The sequence below is a fragment of the Stegostoma tigrinum genome, chromosome 8, assembly GCF_030684315.1.
Source record: "Stegostoma tigrinum isolate sSteTig4 chromosome 8, sSteTig4.hap1, whole genome shotgun sequence".
NCBI classification, from domain to species: Eukaryota; Metazoa; Chordata; class Chondrichthyes; order Orectolobiformes; family Stegostomatidae; genus Stegostoma; species Stegostoma tigrinum.
In genome coordinates this window covers 84,885,517-84,908,789 of record NC_081361.1, presented here as the reverse complement: position 1 = coordinate 84,908,789, position 23,273 = coordinate 84,885,517, and the positions used below count along the sequence as shown (strand labels likewise).

General features: G+C 43.0%; 1 protein-coding gene across 1 annotated transcript; it reads right to left on the bottom strand.

The window, feature by feature from the left end:
• Positions 1-368: 368 nt before the first annotated feature.
• On the bottom strand, positions 369-20,114 carry gclm (glutamate-cysteine ligase, modifier subunit). Its single transcript, XM_048539263.2, has 7 exons — positions 19,750-20,114; positions 19,447-19,512; positions 14,307-14,391; positions 12,226-12,282; positions 4,091-4,293; positions 3,003-3,117; positions 369-2,135 (listed from the first exon to the last, which is right to left on the bottom strand). The coding sequence occupies exons 1-7, from the start codon at positions 19,882-19,884 to the stop codon at positions 1,966-1,968; spliced, it is 831 nt and encodes a 276-aa protein (XP_048395220.1). The 5' UTR covers positions 19,885-20,114; the 3' UTR covers positions 369-1,965.
• Positions 20,115-23,273: the final 3,159 nt, after the last annotated feature.

The window sequence follows — 23,273 nt, the reverse complement described above, 5'->3', positions numbered from 1 at the left end:
TTATCAGAATACCCAAATTTCAATTTGCCATCATACCTATAACTGTATAGAACTTTGCCTATGAACAAATGGGGAAAAGCAATTTATGTTTTAAATCCCATCAAGATACCTTATGCCACGTGACAGACTGCCATTTTGTCTCTGCAATATATTTTGTAAAGTTCAGGTGGCTAAAGTACTGATGATTAAGTATATCTAATTGTAAAGCCTGTTCCACAATCTCCAGATCAGATAAGTGAAAACCCCACTTGTTGTTAATCAGTCACATGAAAAACATGGTAAAATCCTTAACATCAGCAGCTCGCATACTAAGGTTCCTTTAAAAACGTCAGCTTCTGAACATAACGCAAAACATAGAATCAGAGGCATTTAGTTCACACTTTTAATGTGCAAATCACCTCAAATCCATTACACAGCCAAGTAAACAAAATATAACATTTTATCATAAATTCACTATTTCCAGATGTGTAATTTCATTAGAACTACTATACATTCAAGCTTATACAGTACTTCAGCCTAAACATGTTAAGCACAAAGTTGATACTTAAAAAACAATAAGTTATAGCCAAAAGGGGCTCCAAGTTACAATTTCAAATCAACATTTGCAAAGGATGATGGTCCAGAGTGGCAACCCCATGATTTATGGTCAAGACTTCTTTCAAAAACAGCCAGCAGATGAAGATGTATGTTGAATGTTATTTCGTGGTTGAATTGAATGATTTTCTTCAAAGCTCCTGCTCCCCAAATCACATTCTCTCATGCATACAGAATGACAACACATTATACTGTCACCATCCCACCAAAAACAAGTGGACAGCAATGCTGCACTTAACCTAAAAAGGAGCCTTTAGTGGATCCCCTGCTGTAACTGTTCTATCCTACTTAGTATATCATTTGATAACCAACTTTGTACTTTTCTACACTGCTTCATTCTGTTCACCTCAACCAGCCTAGAAAATGCACTCAGCAACTATCAAATGACTGCTACATGGCAGGGAATGTTTTAGGATGGCATGTTCCCACATATTATACAAATACAATGTCTTATCTACAAATTAAATAACATTAGTAATCCAGTGACATATTAAATACACAGAGTTGATGATTTGCCAAAAACCAAAAAGACTGTGCTGCTGTTATTCTGTGGGCTTATTTCACCTGAGTCCATTTGTCTATTCTTTACAAGCCACTGAAATTCAACATTCAAACACATTCTACATAGCTGTTCTGAGGAGAGTGGAAAATGACAGGTTGGTGGGAGAGTTGGAAATGTTTCAGTCCATCACAAATACCAGTAAACTGTACATCAAGTTTTTTTTTTGATACACAGCAGCAAATTTTCAAAAAAACTTTCTTAAATGTTACTATAACCTTAAATTTCATAATGTTAGACACCATAGCATGGTGTCAGTAGTTGGGAGAATTACTTCAATGAAAACTACTTGCTAACGGAAAAGGTTTAGCTGCATAAGAAATGACTGACATTTGCTAAGTGCATGTAACTTAACAAGGATTCAGCCAAAGGCTTGTCCAGGTAAGTTATGGACCACAAACATGCACCCATCTAGGGTTATTATTTGTTAGTGTCTTTTGAACAAGTATGCATATCTTGTTCCCCCCCACCGAAAAAAAACTACAAAAAAAGTGAATGCAAATCTTCAATATATATATTTTTAAACCAAAAATACTTAAAAAGAAAAGAAAAGGAATTTAACAACTGCCAGTTAAATCAACAGGTGGAAACAGTGCAGTACACAAAACACAATCTGGTTTTACAATGCAAACTTTTCAAATCAGAACTTATTCCTTTCTGAAATTCATCTTGGACCCAGTAATAAATCATCAAAAAGGATCAAAAGGCATTTGGTCAATAGTGCAGCTTCTAAGATTTCTTTCTTTTGCATATCATACATAAATTGTGTAATAAAAGTGCATTTCCAATCAGCTGGTCTCTCAAAGATGATCCTAATAACGAATTCTTTTAGCATATACCAGGTAGCCTTTGGACTTAATAATTCCTCTGCTTTTAACAATTACTGAATAGCGCAGAACCCATTTCGTTATCCATTCATATGCCAGATTGTCTTGAATGCTGGCTATCACAGCTTCTTGGAAACTTAACATGGGTATCAGTTCTTGAAGAAGACAGAAATGGGACATTTAGTACAAAATTTTTAAAAAATTAAAAACAATGCAAGCTGCTTGATTTACAAATAATTAAATCACTACATTTCAGAGTAACATGGTGGCTGTTGCTGTTAACAGGACTAGCACTCATGTAACAATCACCCTTGAAAAGAGGTGGTGAGCCTGTTATTGTGCACAGCAGTATTCCATCAACAGGATGCAGTAAATGATGTCGAAATGCGAGGCTGGACGAACACAGCAGGCCCAGCAGCATCTCAGGAGCACAAAAGCTGATGTTTCGGGCCTAGACCCTTCATCAGAGAGATGAAGGGTCTAGGCCCGAAACGTCAGCTTTTGTGCTCCTGAGATGCTGCTGGGCCTGCTGTGTTCATCCAGCCTCACATTTCGTTATCTTGGATTCTCCAGCATCTGCAGTTCCCATTATCACTGCAGTAAATGATGTGTTTGTTTTTGTGGCTTTCGCTGGGACATCAGGAAAACTGAATTCTTTCTTTGCAGCATGCATTTTAAAATGCACCTGAAGCATGAGAATGTGCAGTCCAACACACAGAATATTCTGACAGGATTCCTGCTTTATACATTTCAGTGCCTGCTACAAAAAGGTCTGGGCTCAGCTGTGATGCTCCTGATACTCAGTGCTCCATTGAGACAATACAATGCTCACACATGATCATTTAGCCAAGTCTAGAGGATACCAGAAGAAATACATCCCTCTAGTATTAACAATCTCAGAACAGAAGAAACAGCAGTGAAGACAGAAACTATCCAGCAGAACTCCACACCTCAAGGTTAAGCTACAGCCAGTCCCCATTTCTCACACAATTTAAAACAAAGATTCTTGTATGCCATCTCACCTTTAGGATCACTGTGAGTCAGTAACTGGATGTCATATTCTTTAGCGAAGGCAGTAAGCTCTGGTGGCATCACACAACAAGAAGCTAAATTTACCTGGTTGCTGCTAGGTTTCACCTATACATGGAGGAAAACAAGATGAACACTAAACACACAAAGTTACATTTCAGTGCACTAAACTGTTCTCCATTGAGTTGCACTGGCTATAATTATAATCAAAATACAGCAATAAAGATCAGAAAACAAGAGTATAAGTACAACATTCATAAAAAACACAAACAGGTAGCATTTTTGTACATCAATCTCTACTCTCCCCTTTCTGAAAGGTGAAACAATTCCAAACCATTTCTTGTTAGGAACTGTCATTCTCTTTCATTGGGCTCATGCTGGAGAAGTTTTCCATTTGGACAAATCATGAACATGTTTGATCTTATCCATGAAGACATTTTCCAGCACAAAGGACTGCATGGCTATCCTGAGCAGGAACGAATCTTGACCACTTTTTCCTCCTGTTGTATGGAGTTGGGACACTGAGGTCAGTGGCAGCTCATTCACCAGTACCCCAATTGAAATCAATATGCCCACTTAGATTAAGGCTTAAATCTGGGAGAATTGAGACAAGCTGATTCTATCATTGATCAGGATTTATGTGGATACTTCCAGCAGGGATCACTGGACAGGAAACAAGAATGATGAAACATGACCAGTTTCCCTAATTCAATACAGTGTATTCACTTTGTACAATTTTAATGTCAAGCACAGTCATAAAAGCAGGAAGAACATAGCCAGAGGGTTGTTTCTAAAAATAAAAAGCAATACAATTTAAAAAACCAGCAGATTTATTAGCTTTCATACATGCATATATATGAATGAAGATAGGCCATTCAGGCCCTTGAACCAGCTCAATCATTTGATATTCTGTCATTCACATCTGTACACAGAACCAATATTCACTCCAATTTTTCCTTGTTGTGCACGGCCTGTTTATTGCACAGTGCAGCACATTCCACATTACTGTATGGCTACACATCCAATCAGTGTAAAGGAAACACTGGATAGAACTTTATCTGAGAATATCTCAACCTATTACCTGAGCCCACTGATAGAGTTGCTCTAAAAGTACTTTATCCAAATCAGATGTACCAATTGCTACAATGCTCTGACTTTGAACAAGAGTTTCCAGCTCCTCCCAATATGGCTGCAGGTGCGAGAGAGAAAGGCTAGCGCCATCTTCAAGTGGAGGTGGAGCAATAATCACAGAGTCCAGCTGTGACACTGCAAGTGCTGAACAAGCTGCATTAAATACAAAATTCAGGTTATTTCTTGGGCATGATTTAAATCTTTGATGTTAATTAGTACTTTTTGTCCTACTCAAAAGCTGATCACTTCACTTAAAAAAAAGTAACATTTGAGAAATCTTTTCAGTAGAATAAACTTGCGAGAAAGTGTGCTTTATTTATAAGTAAATTTACATTAGCACTGATCTCTGCAGATGGAATAAGATCCCCAGGTAAAGATGCTGGAAGTATTGACTATGAACAGAAGTTAACTGGGGGCTAACTTCAAAACAAGAAAGGAGTGCAAACCCCTAGAAACCAAGAAAATCGCAGTCAAGCCGTTCAAAAAAAGATAGCTATGACAAGTAAATATTACAGGAACAAGCAAATAAACCATTTATAAATACACAGAAATTGATAAGTACTAGAACTTGATTGCCTTGTCCTTGTAATCTGCTGAAATTATACATTAGGAATCAATATTGTTTCCTGAAGGTGGCAACTTAGGTCAATAGGGTGGTCAAGTAGGCATGCTTTCCTTCATCGGACGGGGTATTGAGTACAAGAGTTGGCAGGTCATGTTGCAGTTGGAGAGGACTTTGGTTCGGCCCCATTTGGAGTACTGTGTACAGTTCTGGTTGCCACATTACCAAAAGGATGTGAATGCTTTGGAGAGGGTGCTGAAGAGGTTCACCAGGATGTTGCCTGGTATGGAGGGTGCTAACTATGAAGAAAGGTTGAGTAGATTAGGATTATTTTCATTAGAAAGACGGATGTTGGAGGGAGGACCTGATTGAGGTCTACAAAATCATGAGGGATAATGACAAGGTGGATAGCAAGAAGCTTCCCCCCCCCGCCCAGAGTGGGGGACTCAAATACTAGGGGTCATTAGTTCAGAGTGAGAGGAGGCAAGTTTAAGGGAGATGTGTATGGTAAGTTCTTTACGCAGAGGATGGTGGGTGCCTGGAACGCATTGCCAGCGGAGGTGGTAGATGCAGACACGTTAGTGTCTTTTAAGATGTATCTGGACAGGTACATGGATGGGCGGGGAGCAAAGGGATACAGACCCTTAGAAAATAGATGATAGGCTTAGACAGAGGATCTCGATCGGCGCAGGCTTGGAGGGTTGAAGGGCCTGTTCCTGTGCTGTAATTTTCTTTGTTCTTAATATCTGTTATAATGTTAGCTAGTAGCAGTGTCTCTCTCCTAAAAGAATTGTGTCCTTCAGTATAAATGTTTTCAAAAGATCCTGTATTTGAGATAACTCCTCAATTACATAAATGGTTTATATTTACCCCCAGTTATACTACGAAATTGTTATTTACAGAAAACGGTCTCAGAGTGGGCAGTGATTGTGACAAGATCAACCAGGTGGACCTCAAAATACGAGTTCCCAGACCAGATGAACAGCTCAAGTCAGGGACCCCGGCTAACTGATATAAATAGAAATGTCAGAGGTTCTGTTCCCTCAGAGCTGGTTCTGCAGAAGCCAGACCAGTGTCAAGTACTATGTACAAGTAAATAAAGGGTGACTTGGTGTTAGAATACCAGCCTCTGTGGACTTATTTCAGACTATATTAATTTAATAATTTAAGGAAACCAGAAAACATCATTTGGAATGACCTCAGCATCAACACAACCATTTGGGAATTGAATATTCCTGTGCTAGATTTAGTGGCTGTGTCAAACACAAACATCTGTATTTGCAATAGGTAACTGTACAGCGTTAGTACAGAATAATACTACAGACCACAATTTAAAAGCTGAATATACAAAATGTATATACTGATGAACCCAGAAAAGAACAAATACTACAAGTGCTGGAAATCTGAAATAAAACTGAAAATGCTGGAAATACTCAGCAGATCTGCCAACATCTCTACTTCTCTTTCTAATACCAATGTATCATCAATGTTTACTTCATTCAACTTCTTCCTTCCACCCTGTCAGGTTTCAATAAACAAGCAAATTCACTTAAATTACACATAGTCCATGAGAAATCAAAATTGGCATGTAAAATCCCACCCTGAGATTAAAATCTGTGCGGAGGCTGGCTGTTACTGCAATCTTGGGGGCGGGACGGTGGCTCAGTGGTTAGTACTGTAGCCTCACATTACCAAGGACCTGGGTTCAATTCCAGCCTCGGGCACCTGTCTGTGTGGAGTTTGCACATTCTCCCTGTGTCTGCGTGGGTTTCCTCCGGGTGCTCCGGTTTCCTTCCACAGTCCTAAGATGTGCAGGTTAGGTGGATTGGCCGTGCTAAAATTGCCCGTAGTGTTCAGGGGTGTGTGGGTTATAGGGGGATGGGTCTGGGTGGGATGCTTCAAGGGGCAGTGTGGACTTGTTGGGTCGAAGGGCCTGTTTCCACACTGTAGGGAATCTAATCTCAAATCGCATCTCTTATGCTCACTTCTCCACTGACTCCACCTCCAGAGACAGAATCTATGAATAGGGGAATAGTAAGGTCAGGAGGGAGAGAACCTATAATTGGAAATCAAAGGGCAGCTATTCTGGCTGGTGCCATGCAGGTCACTTTCAGTTGCACTGTCATCAATTTCTGGGATGGCGAGAGTCGCCGCTGGGAACACAGTAACAAGTATGTTTTCATGGTTTCACATGTATCTCCATGCATGTTTTTCTACTTTGAAAACTACCTTTGTTCTAGTATCCCAGGATACTATGTGAGGCTGGATGAACACAGCAGCCAAGCAGCATCTCAGGAGCACAAAAGCTGACGTTTCGGGCCTAGACCCTTCATCAGAGAGGGGGATGGGGTGAGGGTTCTGGAATAAATAGGGAGAGAGGGGGAGGCGGACTGAAGATGGAGAGAAAAGAAGATAGGTGGAGAGAGTATAGGTGGGGAGGTAGGGAGGGGATAGGTCAGTCCAGGGAAGACGGACAGGTCAAGGAGGTGGGATGAGGTTAGTAGGTAGATGGGGGTGCGAGGAAGGGATGGGTGGGAGGAAGAACAGGTTAGGGAGGCAGAGACAGGTTGGACTGGTTTTGGGATGCAGTGGGTGGAGGGGAGGAGCTGGGCTGGTTGTGTGGTGCAGTGGGGGGAGGGGACGAACTGGGCTGGTTTAGGGATGCAGTTGGGGAAGGGAAGATTTTGAAACTGGTGAAGTCCACATTGATACCATTAGGCTACAGGGTTCCCAGGCGGAATATGAGTTGCTGTTCCTGCAACCTTCGGGTGGCATCAATGTGGCACTGCAGGAGGCCCACGATGGACATGTCATCTAAAGAATGGGAGGGGGAGTGGAAATGGTTTGCGACTGGGAGGTGCAGTTGTTTGTTGCGAACTGAGCGGAGGTGTTCTGCAAAGCAGTTTCCAAGCCTCCGCTTGGTTTCCCCAATGTAGAGGAAGCCACACCGGGTACAGTGGATGCAGTATACCACATTGACAGATGTGCAGTAAACCTCTGCTTAATGTGGAATGTCATCTTGGGGCCTGGGATGGGGGTGAGGGAGGAGGTGTGGGGGCAAGTGTAGCATTTCCTGCGGTTACAGGGGAAGGTGCCGGGTGTGGTGGGGTTGGAGGGCAGTGTGGAGCGAACAAGGGAGTCACGGAGAGAGTGGTCTCTCCGGAAAGCAGACAGGGGTGGGGATGGAAAAATGTCTTGGGTGGTGGGGTCGGATTGTAGATGGCGAAAGTGTCGGAGGATGATGCGTTGTATCCGGAGGTTGGTGGGGTGGTGTGTGAGAACGAGGGGGATCCTCTTAGGGCGGTCGTGGCGGGGGCGGGGTGTGAGGGATGTGTTGTGGGAAATACGGGAGACACGGTCAAGGGCGTTCTCGATCACTGTGGGGGGAATGTTGCGGTCCTTGAAGAACTTGGACATCTGGGATGTGCGGGAGTGGAATGTCTTATCGTGGAAGCAGATGCGGCGGAGGCGGAGGAATTGGGACTAGAGGATGGAATTTTTGCAGGAGGGTCGGTGGGAGGAGGTGTATTCTAGGTAGCTGTGGGAGTCGGTGGGCTTGAAATGGACATCAGTTACAAGCTGGTTGCCCGAGATGGAAGCTGAGAGGTCCAGGAAGGTGAGGGATGTGCTGGAGATGGCCCAGGTGAACTGAAGGTTGGGGTGGAAGGTGTTGGTGAAGTGGATGAACTGTTCGAGCTCCTCTGGGGAGCAAGAGGTGGCGCCGATACAGTCATCAATGTACCGGAGGAAGAGGTGGGGTTTGGGGCCTGTGTAGGTGCGGAAGAGGGACTGTTCCACGTAACCTACAAAGAGGCAGGCATAGCTGGGGCCCATGCGGGTGCCCATGGCCACCCCCTTAGTCTGTAGGAAGTGGGAGTCAAAAGAGAAGTTGTTGAGGGTGAGGACGAGTTCAGCTAGGCGGATGAGGGTGTCGGTGGAGGGGGATTGGTCTGGCCTGCGGGACAGGAAGAAGCGGAGGGCCTTGAGGCCATCTGCATGCGGAATGCAGGTGTATAGGGACTGGACGTCCATGGTGAAGATGAGGTGTTGGGGGCCAAGGAATTGGAAGTCCTGGAGGAGGTGGAGGGCGTGGGTGGTGTCACGGACGTAGGTGGGGAGTTCCTGGACCAAAAGGGAGAAAATGGAGTCCAGATAGGTGGAGATGAGTTCGGTGGGGCAGGAGCAGGCTGAGACGATGGGTCGACCAGGGCAGGCAGGTTTGTGGATCGAGAACGCCCTTGACCGCGTCTCCTGTATTTCCCGCAACACATCCCTCACACCCCGCCCCCGCCACGACCGCCCAAAGAGGATCCCCTTCGTTCTCACACACCACCCCACCAACCTCCGGATACAACGCATCATCCTCCGACACTTCCGCCATCTACAATCCGACCCCACCACCCAAGACATTTTTCCATCCCCACCACTGTCTGCTTTCCGGAGAGACCACTGTCTCCATGACTCCCTTGTTCGCTCCACATTGCCCTCCAACCCCACCACACCTGGCACCTTCCCCTGCAACCGCAGGAAATGCTACACTTGCCCCCACACCTCCTCCCTCACCCCTATCCAGGCCCCAAGATGACATTCCACATTAAGCAGAGGTTCACCTGCACATCTGCCAATGTAGTATACTGCATCCACTGCACCCGGTGTGGCTTCCTCTACATTGGGGAAACCAAGCGGAGGCTTGGAGACCGCTTTGCGGAACACCTCCGCTCAGTTTGCAACAAACAACTGCACCTCCCAGTCGCAAAGCATTTCCACTCCCCCTCCCATTCTTTAGATGACATGTCCATCATGGGCCTCCTGCACTGCCACAATGATGCCACCCAAAGGTTGCAGGAACAGCAACTCATATTCCGCCTGGGAACCCTGCAGCCTAATGGTATCAATGTGGACTTCACCAGTTTCAAAATCTCCCCTTCCCCAACTGCATCCCTAAACCAGCCCATTTCGTCCCCTCCCCCCACTGCACCACACAACCAGCCCAGCTCCTCCCCTCCACCCACTGCATCCCAAAGCCAGTCCAACCTGCCTCTGCCTCCCTAACCTGTTCTTCCTCTCACTCATCCCTTCCTCCCACCCCAAGCCGCACCCCCATCTACCTACTAACCTCATCCCACCTCCTTGACTGTCCGTCTTCCCTGGACTGACCTATCCCCTCCCTACTTCCCCACCTATCTTCTTTTCTCTCCATCTTCGGTCCGCCTCCCCCTCTCTCCCTATTTATTCCAGAACCCTCACCCCATCCCTCTCTCTGATGAAGGGTCTAGGCCCGAAACGTCAGCTTTTGTGCTCCTGAGACGCTGCTTGGCCTGCTGTGTTCATCCAACCTCACATTTTATTATCCTGGAATTCTCCAGCATCTGCAGTTCCCACTATCTTTGTTCTAGTATCTCCAATTTTGATGGAAAGCAGTCAATGTGTTAAATTGTACACAGGTTATCAAGGCCAAGTGCAGCATACTTTGACATGAGAGAATCAGTGAAAATGAAATTTTATTGCCTCATTGCTGGGGCAGAAACTAAATGTTGGGGGAAGCTGGAACTGGCAGCTTTAGCCTTCAAATTTTATTTTTTGCGGGAAGGGGTTGCTGTATTGTTGCGTCATGTATTCAAAAGGGCTGTGTCCGATGGCATAGGATTAAATTCTCTTCTCACTGCTAGTTGAATAACTCCCTCAACAGCAGCAGCTTTGATCTTTGGAAGCTGGAGGACAGAGGCAAACGTTAAATGAAGAAAGTCTTAAGCTCCTGGGAAGCTATGCAGCGAAGATGCTGCAGGTTGTCTTAGATGTTACAACACAGGTGTTGCCAGAGATGTTACTTCAATTACTTCTGAAATACTCATTTCACTTTCACAGCATTTTTCTGATACTTAGTTGAATAGGCACTAAAAAACAGTTCTGCATGTTGTTAATGCTTTCAACGGCCATAGAAACCTTGTGCAAGGTTAAAGAAGAATTACACGAAGAGGAAACAAATGTTATTTTTGCTGATTTGGGGACGCACTATTCCGAATAAAATGACTAACAATTGACACATCATGACCCTTCCATTTTGTGCAGCTGTCAAACCGAGGTTGACGATCTGCAGATATGCTTGTACATCTGATGTGCCCCTAGCTCAATGAGAAGTGGGTTTAAGGCTATCAAAATATTGTTGAATGTAGTGGTGTTCCAGCTAATGGAGTATGGAAGAAAAAAGGTGTCCCTTATCAAACTCATCCTACATTTATGCCTAGTCTCAGCTGAAAGCGCAGTGGCATGATCAAACACCAGCAAATCTATTCCCCCTTCATTTCTGTTGGGGGTGCAACATCACAAAAATAGAATATCTGGCCAATTTCAGTTCATTGAAAAGCTCCTATCATAAATTGGCAAACAGAAAATGGAGCTCCTGAAAACCATAAAGCTGCACTCAAAAATAAAAAGATTCAGGCTAAGCAGCTTTTTTTAAAAAATCCCTCCCAAGAGCACTTATAAAATTACTCAGCTCAAAAATACATCTTCTCTTGTTCTTTTCCTCATCTTTCACTTATTACGCATTCGCTTAAACCCTACTACATCTCTAAATTTTCCCAGTCCTATTTGAAAGGTTGTATTCTGGAAAGATTTTTTCTCCCCACAGACGCTGTCATGCCTGCTAAGTAGTTACAGCATTTTTTTTCAAATTCACAGAGGGAAGAGGCTGAATTAAAAATGTACAACAAATGAAGAGGCACATTTGAATGAGAAATTCCATTTATATAAGCACCTTTAAAGTCACTGTTGATGCACCATAATTAACGCACGTACTGATGATCCACTTTGTGGAATATTACTGAATGATTACACAGGAAATTACTCTCAAGTGACTTGCACATTATTTTAACCTCTCCCATAACAATAATTCTAATTTTAAAAAATTACCAATACATGGTTAACACCATTTTTAGAAAATATTGGTGTAGGTGCTCCCCGGACTTCCTTCCAACATCAAACTCAAACAAACAACGAATGGAGCAAACCACAACACAAGTGACAAAGTTTCTCCAACATCTCTTTTAATTTGGTTCACTTATCATTCAGTGCTTAAAATTTAAAAAGCATATCACTATGCAAACTGATGGTAGGCCAAATGGCCATTCAGAAGTTTGTACGTTATTCAAAAAGATATTCCTTCACGGCAATAAACTTAGGGCACAGAATACGCTTGCATTGTGTAATTAATTGTTTACATTGAAATCGCCATGGTAAGTTTTCAAATTTCTTTGTAAGTGAAATTCAATCTGGATATTAGCCAATAGAACAGGGAAAGCTGCTCTCAGCTCACACGCACATGAGCAGTCCCATCTACAGCAAAGAGCCCACAAATATTGCCTAAAAACATAACTAATAGCATCGACCATGGTATTTGAATAAATACTCAGTAATATTGTAGCTCATTAGATTGTTTCTGAATTACTGAATATAAGTTTAAAATGAATGCAAATATAAAGGATGCTGAAGAGCAAAACAAAAAAATCTGTTTTAGCATTTACCTTTCTTCACAGCATCCTTGATACCCGAGGAGTCAGGGTCACTGAGAAAAAGCTTTGCTGTATACAAAAAATATTGAGAGAGATTGACTGATGTGACAAATAAGTTTTCTGATAGACTTAAACAAGTTATAAAAGGTTGGAGATAACAAAAGTACTAAAGATACTTAGAATGAACACATCAGCAACAAAACTGTAAAGAACTGGATTTAAAATACGTAATTGCAAAAAGATATAGGCTACAGCTTTGCAAAGCATCTGCTGAACATGTAATACTTAGTTTTTCATGTTCTATTTCTGTATTAGGTGAAACAGTCTGTGTTTATTTTACTATGTGGGACAGTGGAAGTCAGAATCTATTATTAATTGCAACTTGGGACAAGCAAACTACATTTTCAATGCAAGGGTATCAGAATGTTAAATTTTATTGAAGATCACAATCAATGCAAATATACCCATGGTATTAAAAACCTAAACGAAATGAACACAAATTCAAGGATGTAGATGCTACTGAAAGCTGTAAATCATGAAATAGAAAAGAGTACTGAATCAGAGATATTGAGTTTTAAAGCAATGATGAATCCATTGGTTTATTGGGTTGGGCACTGTAGTAATCAGTTCATAGAAACAGATTCACTAGATAAACAAAATATAGACACATAATGATGCTTGAAAAAATACTAGAACTGCATTACTTGGCTGAGGGAAGACGAGGGGAAATCAAAATCAAGAGTTAAAAAAAATTACTACAAGGCTTGAGAGTAAATTTTCAAATGAAAAGTTGCTACCAGTCAGCAAATTAGTAATGAGGAACGTAAGTTTAGGATTAACACTGGAAGGGTAATATGTGTTTCTGCCTCTCAGCCAGATGTTCCCACCTCACAGCTCATTTGGCACCAAAGAACCCAGTGAATGACGTAGACAAGCCTGAATGTATCTATGCCAGTCCCCAGCCTGTACATTAAATGGGAAGGGTTAGGAAGAGGTAGGGCAGTCAGCTGTAAAATCATCCCACCAAAGCCAGAAAAAAAAAGTTGATATGAAGGATGACCAACCAGACTTGCAGTGACCACAAGTAACATAAGGAAAGCCAGGCAGTGAAAGAAAGCTCTGAGACGTAAGTATCATGTATTTCTTTCAAATTGCACAGATCATACCATTCTATTCAGCAGCAATGTGTTCGTGTTTATGTTCCACACACGTCTCATTCCACCACATCTGTCAGTACCTCTTACTGTTCATTTCACCCTCATGTGAAAATCTAGCTTCCCTTCTAATGCATTGAATAGTATCAGAATAGGAATAGATCACAGTTGGAATAAATACAGTCACTGCTGAAGTTCTTACCTCAATAACTACTTATGTTATTTAAGGAATCTGGCAGGCTCATCTGTGCCTTTTTTTTTAAGATGGAACAGTCTATTGAAAGAAAATAGAGAGAACCAAGGAAGGTAGAGAGACGGGGTGAGAAAAAGAGCATGCGAGAAACACACAAGGCAAGGAGGGAATGAAATAGAATTAATTGGTAAAGAAAATGATGCAACCTGACCCATCCTATCACGAACATGCTCAATTCCAGTTTAACCGCAATGGCTCTGAGTAACTTGTTCTGGACAGGTGTTGTAATTTTAATATGCAAATAAGGCTACAATTCTTTCATCAATATAGAAATCAAATCTATTGACAATGGATTTAATTTCCCAGGACCCAAGATATCTAAAGGCAGAATGCAGCTGCCAGAACAAGTAAATAAAGGCTTTCTCAGAAATGATCAGAATTCATGAGGACTGTTCGCCCACCCTCCAGACTCCCAAAAAAGTGCACCATTTCCCAACACTCCTACAATCTCTCCTTCAGTACAAGCACGGCCCACTGATTCTCATTCTTCTTGTGCTGGGGTTTGTTGTTGTTGTTGATTTATATTGCAGACTTGACCACCTGGCAGCCTCTTAATCTGGTTGGCTGTGACAAAGGAAACGGAATTTTTAAAAATTCACACGTTGAATTCAGCAGGATCTCGGCATTCTGAGCCACTGATCTGTGCTTCTCAAACCTCCCTTATATATTAGGCTCCACTTCATTACCTGACACTTTTAATTCCTCTCTCTCCTCGGGGCTTATGGAGTCCACGTCCTGAGTTATGGTACATTCCAGAGTAGCAGGCGGTTCCTGCAACAAACCAAGAAGAGAGGAATTGAAATTGCGAAATTAAACACACCCAGGAATTAATATTATTGCTGATATAGACATGACCACTAAAGATGATAAACTGATTAAAGTCCTTGCAATCTTTTCTTCCTGGAACAGGTAAAGGACATACATTGCAGCTACTTACACAACGACATAGATATCTATATAAATATGCACATTTTCATCTCCATACTGCAATTCCTACAAAGTCAAGGGGAGCCATAGAATTCCAGGTAAGGTGTTAGAGAAGGGGTTATTCTGCACCATACTCTCACCATCTAAGCAACTCAGCAGACCCATCTCAGGTTCACAGTTCATCCTTGGATCAAAGATTCTGTTTTTTTAATGTAAACTGACAGGTCCTTCAGCACATAACAGATTTTTCTTTTTAAATTTTCACCTCAAAATGATGCAGCTAAACCAAGAAATTCAACTTAATTTAAGAAGCTGCATGCAGCAAGCAATACGCATTAAATTTTGCACAAACTGCCCACACTTTTTGAAAAATGAATAGAATGTATATATATAAACATGAAATCAATGCAGCGGTATTCTGCAATTGAATATATTCAATCTCAACTAGAGCAGTGGAATGAATGCCCAATACAAACTGGAGTTTCAAATTGAAACCTTGTCAGGTTCCATGATATGTATTTATGTGGGTGTGTCTGTTATACTTCTGTAGAATTTTCATTTCCTTGTAATATTTCCCGAGATCTGTTTTTTTTTACAAAAGCGCAACACTAAGGGGATTAAGATAGTGCCACAACCAGACACCTGGAAAAACATATATGCATTGGTACTTCAGTCTGAGCCACACTGACTCAACAAAGCTTGAAACAAATCCTGTTTCACACAGTCATTCGGTACATTACATCTCTGCAGAACTGTACAAAACAAAGAACACAATACTTTTGGCACTGCATCAAACACTGATTCACCACAGCAAAATGCATGTGCATGACAATATGCACCACAAAAGCTCACCAAGGATTATCCAAAAACATTTACTGACTAGAATGAGAGCAACAGGCACATGGGAACAGCACCATCAAAACATTCCCCTCCAATTTGCGCGTTGATGTGAACTGGAAATTTTTAGTATTGCTAGTATTTTGCCTTTTAGAAATATGAAGTAAGAACAGAAAATGCTATAAATGCTCTACAAACCTGGTAGTGTCTACATAGAGAAAAATCACAGTTAATGTTTCAGGTACGTGATCTTTCATCAGAAAAGTTCTATGGTCCATTTCTCTCTCCACATGTGCTAATAGCCTTATTTTTATTAGAATTTTATTCATGTTCTTTCATACTCATTGGGTCAAAACCCTGGAACATTTCCCCCACAGTACTCTGGATGGCTGTACATTCATCGCACAGACTGCAGTGGTTGAAGAACTTGTATTGGACAATTAAGGACTGACAATGAGTACTGGCCTTTCCAGCATACTAAAGAAATTCCTACAGCAAGTTGTCTTACTGGATATAAACTATATTCTCCCAGCTATATCATGCACATTTATAACTTCAAATCCATTTTGGCAACACAACAAATTTTACAAAGAATGTATCATTCACATCGAGTATGACCAGCGAAAGTAAAAAAGGAGAAAAAAAAGACAAAAGTGCTGAAAAAATACAACTGGTTTTAATGAGATTATAACTCACTTAACATCATTTCTCCAGCCAATTCACAAATATAGATGCCAAAACATGCAAGGCAATGGAAAATAATCCACAACTATTGCAATATTTGGAAATAAACACCAGTGATTAATTATTCATCGTACTGGTGTCCAAATTGGGATACAGCAGAACACACCAATCAGATGCTACTACATTCAGAATTAGCTAATTTCAGGCAGCTTGAGGCTGTGAATAAAAGGGGCTGCAGGGCCATACTAGAGGGGAAATAAAAAAAACAAAAAAAAAAATCAGGTTTCCTTTGCCAATCACTATTTGGTTTAAAAATCTGAATGGAATGAGAAAGATTAGGCTCTTTTGCAACAAGTGAACAGTTCCAAGACTTGTTTTTCAGGTTGCAACAAGCAGAGGATCCAGACAATTTGTTCAAATTTACAAACCTACCTCTCCTGCCGCCTGAATGTCACAGACAAGAATTTGAAAGTAATGGCACCTCACAGGGGAGATTAACTGTACATCAGAACACTAAGACTTCAAAAAGCTTTTAACTTGACATCACTTCCAACTTTCTCAGTACCATACTAGAACGTCAGCCTTGATTTGGAGTGAAACTTTTGAGAACCTTCTGACAGAAGCAGGTGCTACCAACCTAGTCACAGCTGACAATTCAGGAACCACATCTTCGGCTAGTTTACTAAAGCCACAGTCTCCAACACAATTATTATGATTGACTGGTTGATTGCAGGCAGCTGATCTCACTGTATGCCTGTCTTTCCATCCAATGCACATATCAATCACCACACTGCTGCATAACTTCCACTCCCAGAAGCCCCAAAGCTCTTGTCAGACTTTAAATCATTGGTTCAGATGGACTATCACTGCAGAATAAAGTAAGTTTTGCTGTGGCACTAAAAACAAACAAATATGAAATATTCTACAAACTCATGTACAAAACCAGTATATTACAGATTAGACACACAAGCGACTATTCAACCTATTGCATCCACGTGGACTTGCTGCAAAAACATGTCAGCAAGTCCATTCCACTCTAGATTTTTAGGTTGTTCTCTTCAGTTGCTAATCTAATAGGTCCACACAGGACAAGGAAAAGTTACAGGTAATGCTGCTGAGCTCCACATCCAATATCTGAGTAAAGAAAGCCAAAACAACCTGGGAAACAAATTGTGACAGCAGAGTGACCTCCCTTGCCTCCACAATTGAGAGCAGCCAGCAACATTCTGGATGTTCCAGAGGCATGGGTCCAGACTGATGCTGCAACAATCATGTTTGGCACATTAGCAGGTTTTGGTGAACTGGTCCTGAATTTCCCTCTTTTGTCAATTACCACAGCATAATTTTTCAGCTTGCATTAGTGAGTGAATTTTTGGATCTCTCATGTAATCTCTCATTTAAGACGGTAAACTTGATTCAGGCCAGAGCCCTTCAGCACTCTATTTAAATCCTCAATAAACAGTGAATTAACCTCACATCAATACAGCGAATCAAGTCAAGAGAAGATCCTGCAAAGATTGTTAAATCTGATGCCTAAAATTATCACTGTTCTTAAAATATGGAATGAAGTTAAGTGAGCTGACAGACAATGTTGCTCAACTTTGGATTTCTTACATCAAAAATGAATGAACTGAACTGTAAACAACAGAGAAAGGATCAACTGAGCACATATGCTCAGTACTAACTGAAATTGTGTGGTCCTCCAAATCAAACTAAGCAAATACTCCAACTTTGAGTCTGTGGAGAGTACTGATTTTTTGTTTCTAGACAATAGAATGGCTCTATCCAGAAAACAGCCGCGCATGCCTGAGCAAGTTTACTGGGGAATTAGATGTGATGAAACAAATAGTCATGTTTGCCTCATATCTATTCCTTCAAGTAGATATTAGTTGGTTGGCTGGCTGCAAAATTTATTTAGCAATTGATCTATAAAGTAGTGGAGTTGGTAAGGACGAGATAATTAGTATGCAAAATTACATTGAACCAAAAGTCAGATTGTGGCATACTCAAACAGAAAAATATCTATTCCTATACTGTGCTTTTAAAGAAAGCTTACTTTGACTTCAAGTTCCTCTTGAAACAATATTCTCTCAGATGAAGTCAACAAAGATGACACATAACACCTGTCTCTTGGATACCCATTTGATGAACTACACATGTCTCAAACTTTAAAGAACAGGCAGATAATGTGCAGTCACAGGTGTCACTCAACTTTGTTGAGTTGAGGACAAAATGAATAACTCTATATGCTTGGTTTTAGATTTATATAAGCTATATAAAAGTATACACTTTGTTTTATGTCTTCTTTGCTGTGATTTTGAGTTGCACTTAAATTCAAAAAGTAATCGTGTTTAAGAGAGGTTGGAAACCACTGACCTGACGAATCCCAAGTGTAACCTCTTCGAAATAGGTACGTACACCTGAGTTAAATGACCATGAGTGGATCTAACTGGATTGTCCTTTCAAAAGGACAATCAACAAGATACAACGCGAAGCTGGAGGAACATAGCAGGTCAGGCAGCATCAGAGGAGCAGGAAAGTCGACGTTGTGTCAGGACCCTTCATCTACAAGAGGATACAATAGCTTCCTTTCGTGCTGGATCACGTTCTACAAGGAGCTATTTCAGTGACCACCTCTTTTCAGAAGCAGGTCAGAACATTTAGTATAGGCATTGGGACATCATGTTGCAGCTGTACAGGACATTAGTGAGGCCACTTTTGGAATATTGCACACAGTTCTGGTTATCCTTCTATAGGTTAGATATTAAACTTGAGAGGGAGCAGAAAAAACCTACAAAGATGTTGCTGGTACTGGAGGATTTGAACTATAGGGAGATGCTGATTAGGCTGGGACGTCTTTCCCTGAAAGATCAGAGGCTGAGGGGTGGCCTTACAGAGATAGGTTTATGGATGATAGTACAAGGTAGCAGTAATGGTTAGATATACCTTAGATTTTGGGTAAACGTTTGGCACAACATCATGGACCAAAGGGCCTGTGCTGTGCTATACTGTTCTATGAAAACACGAGGGATATGAATAGGATAAAGAGACAAGGTCTTTTCCCCAGAGTTTGGGGGGGGGGGGGGGGGAGTCGAAAACTAGAGGGTGCAGGTTTAAGGAGTGAGGCAAGATTTAAAAAGGACCTAAAAGGTGCAACTTTTTACTGTAGAGGGTGATGCATGTATGGAATGAGCAGCCAGAGGAACTGGAGGAGTCTAGTACAACTACATTTAAAAGGCATCTGGATAGGAACCTGAATAGGAAAGGTTTAGAGGGATTTAGGCTAAATACTGGTCGGTGGGGACGAATTGGATCTAAGGGTCCGTTTGCGTGCTGTATGATTCGGTACTGGCTATTATAAACTCTAGGCTCACTCACCTTCAGTAGCTCGGGGCTGACTTGAGAGCACCATTTCTCCAGAGTCTCCCGAATACAATCCTGTAACTGCAAATGACAGAGACAGTGAGTGCTAGGAACAAAAACGGAGGCTGCTGGAAGAGCTCAGCAGGTCTGGGAGCAGCTGTGAAGAGAATAAATCATGTTTTACGTTTCAGGTCTAGTGGCTCTTCCTCCGAGCGAGTGCCAGGTTAAAGTTCGGGCCAGGGCCTGCGAGGAGCTGACAGCAGCATAGACCAGACTAGACCAGACAGGCATACCCCCCCGTGATCTAAGGTACCTCACCTCCTCGCTCGGCGATGTTGGGCATTTCTTCTTTAGCCGGCTCCAGTTGACGATATTCCCGGTGTGAATGGAGACAGCTGAAGCCTGAGCGAATAGCTGCTTGCCGCCCTCCATCTGCATTCCACAGTCCGACATGGCTGACACGACGCTCACGACCGGCACGAACCGCCTCAACAGACCAGAGCCACGCCCCTCCCCAAACGTCACACAACTCTAGATACACCCCCTTCTCCAACGTCACACCACCTGGGTCCGCCGACGTCACACGCCCCTGAGCCGAGCTTTGCCCAATTTCGCCCCCTTCCTAAAGTTGTCTTCCTGGATCGCCACACCTTCCCACAAAGTTACCCTCCGGGTCCGCCCCCGTTCCTGGAAACGCCCCCTCCCTTAGAGACACCCGACGTGCGTCCAGCCCTTTCCCCAATGTCACACCCCGGGTCCGCCCCCTCCCGCAAAACCTTTCCTTTGGTCCGCCAACTCTCCCCTAACGTCAACCATTGGCTCCGCCTCCTTCCCTAACGTCTGAATCCCCAGACTGACGGCAATCCGAAGGATAGCCCCGGGAGACGCCCCCTTCCCGAGCCCCACCCCTTTCCTCAGCCCCGCCCCTGTAAGTGGCTGCTCATCAGAGGTGACCCTGACAACACAGCACGGAGCTGGAGGAACATGGCGGGCCAGATGGTGTCAGAGGAGGCGTTTCGGGTCGGAGCCCTTCTTCAGAAATGGGGGTGAAGGAAAGGGATTTGGGAAATAAATAGGAGGGGTGGGGCTGGGGAAAGGTAGGTGAGTGCAGGTAGGCAGTGGGACTTTCCATCTTGGAAGCAGGGGAGCTCGTTTGGGCAGAAAGGTGGGCGAGAGGTGGTGTAGTCTAGATAGCTATGGGAGTCAGTGGGCTTCAAAAAGACAGTGGTTTTGAGTCAGTCACGGGAGATGGAAGGGTCCAGGAAGGAGAGGGAGGTATCAAAGATCATCCAGATGAATTTGAGATCGGATTGAAAGGTGTTAATAAAACTGATGAACTGTGCAAGCTCCTCGTGGGAGCGCGAGGCAGTGTGGATACAGTCATTGGTGTAGTTGAGGAAGAAGTGGGGGATAATGCCTGTCTAATAGTAGAAAAGGGACTGTTCCATGTATCCTTCGAAGTGGCAGGCATAGCATAGACCCAGAGATAATGAGAACTGCAGATGCTGGAGAATCCAAAATAACAAAGTGTGAAGCTGGATGAACACAGCAGGTAAAGCAGCATCTCAGGAGCACAAAAGCTGATGTTTTGGGCCTAGACCCTTCATCAGAAAAGGGGATGGGGAGAGGAATCTGCCCATGTGGGTGCCTGTGGCCACCCTCATATAATCTGTGGAAAGTAGGAGGAGTTAAAAGAGTTGTTCAGGGTAATGAGATGAGAGTGTCGGTGAAGGGGGACTGGTTGGGCTTGCAGGAGAGGAAGAAGCGGAGGGCTTTTAGGCTTCTGCATGGGAGATACAAGTGCACAGGAATTGAATGTCCATAGTGAAAATGAAATGTCAGGGAATTGGAAGTCTTGGAGGAGATGGAGGGTGTGAGTGGTGTGCTGGACGTAGAGGGGGAGTTCCTGGACTGGGGAAGGAACAACAGAGTCAAGGTAAGCAGAAATGAGTTCCATGGGGCGAGAGCAGGGTTGGCTAGGGCAGTCAGGCTTGTGGATTTTGGGAAGGAGATAGAAATGTGGGGTTGGAGAACAATGAGGTTGGAGGCTGTGGGTGAGAGGCAACCTGAGGTGCAAAGTTATGAATGATCTGAAAGATGATGGTTTGGTGGTCAGGAGTGGGGTCATAATCTCTCCTACTTGTCTGCCCTTCCCATTCCCATTGACCTGCCTACACACACTTATCCCATCATACCTATCTTCCCCAGCCCCACCCATATTCTCTCTATTTACTTCCCGGTTCCCTTGGCCCTCCCCATTTCTAAAGAAAGGGTTCCGACTCGAAACATCAACTTTTTTGCACCTTTGATGCTGCCTGGCCTGCTGTTTTCCTCCAGCTCCACACTGTTGTCTCTGACTCTAGCATGTTCAATTCTTATGATCTCTCATTACTGTGACCCTGGCCCAAGCATGATCTTTCAGTTTTTGTTATTTCCACCTTACTTGCCACAACACCTCACCCCCTATTCATGAAGCTTTCTACTGGTCTGTAGGTTTGCACCACTTTGAGTCCAGAACCAAGGCCCCCTACTGAACCTCAGTCCATTTAGCGACAATATTTTGAAGACACTTGCATGTGCACATACTCAGAGGCCCAGCTCCAAACCATTGTTGATGCATTCACAAAGGCATATAAGAGAATATGCACCTTATACTAAATATCCAGAAGACCCTAGCATTTATGCAAACATTTAAGGGGAGCCAACGGCCTGGTGGTATTATCACTAACTGACCTAATGTTCTGGGTTCAAATCCTGCCAAGACAAATGGTGGATAACAAAGTGTGGAGCTGGATGAACACAGCAGGCCAAGCAGCATCTCAGGAGCACAAAAGCTGACGTTTCGGGCCTAGACCCTTCATCAGAGGACCCTCTGATGAAGGGTCTCGGCCTGAAACGTCAGCTTTTGTGCTCCTGAGATGCTGCTTGGCCTGCTGTGTTCATCCAGCCCCACACTTTGTTATCTTGGATTCTCCAGCATCTGCAGTTCCCATTATCACTAAGACAATTGGTGGAATCTGAATTCAACAAAAAAGAATATCTGGGATTAAAAATCTACTGTTGATTGTCAGGACAAACCTATCTGGCTCACTAATGTCATTTAAGGAAGGAAATTGTCATCTTTACCTGGTCTGGCTTACATGTGACTCCAGACCCTCAGCAATGTGGTTGACTCTCAATTGCCCACTGGGCAGTTAGGGATGGGCAATGAATGCTGGCCCAGCCAGCAACACCCTCCTCCTGTGAATGAATAAGAAAAACACTGAAGACTCACTAACCCTAAGTCCCTCTAATCAGCCTGCTCCAAAACATACTTCAGGAGCTTTCTGTCAATGAAGGTAGACATCAACAATAAAATTTAATTGCGCCTTCAGTGTGCCAGGAAAAAAAACAACTGAGAGACAAACCTAACACCAAACTCATGGTCTACAAGTCAGCAGTGTTACCAGCCCCCTCGGGGACATGGCCAATGTGCAGCAAACAGTGGTAGGAACTTGAAAGCACCCAAGAAGCAACAAACTCACCTGTTGCATCGAACATCATCTGCCCCATCTGTAGCAAGGTGTGTTGAACCAGCATTAGAATGCTCTGTCAACCTCTGGTTGCACAACTCCAGAATGAACGTACATCATGCTTGATCTCAGAGACTGGTACGTTAGTGTCGAGCTGATCCTTCATTAACACAGCTAATTTCCTACCCTAGTGACAGTTTAATATCCCTGTTTCTGGTTTTGGAGAACACTTCATGTGATCTGCAGCATTTGTAGTCACCTTCCAAAAGCATCCTGGCAGATTGTTAGGTCATTAAAGAGCAGCTTAAACGTAACATAAGATTTCACAGA

Bases quoted from the DNA above. Each gene is read 5' to 3' on its own strand.
- gclm (XM_048539263.2), bottom strand. From the start codon at position 19,884: ATGTCGGACTGTGGAATGCAGATGGAGGGCGGCAAGCAGCTATTCGCT. The intron at 19,513-19,749 runs GTGAGGTACCTT...TGTCATTTGCAG, and splicing joins CAACATCGCCGAGCGAGGAG to TTACAGGATTGTATTCGGGA. The intron at 4,294-12,225 runs GTAAATGCTAAA...TATTTAATGCAG, and splicing joins CAAGGATGCTGTGAAGAAAG to CTTGTTCAGCACTTGCAGTG.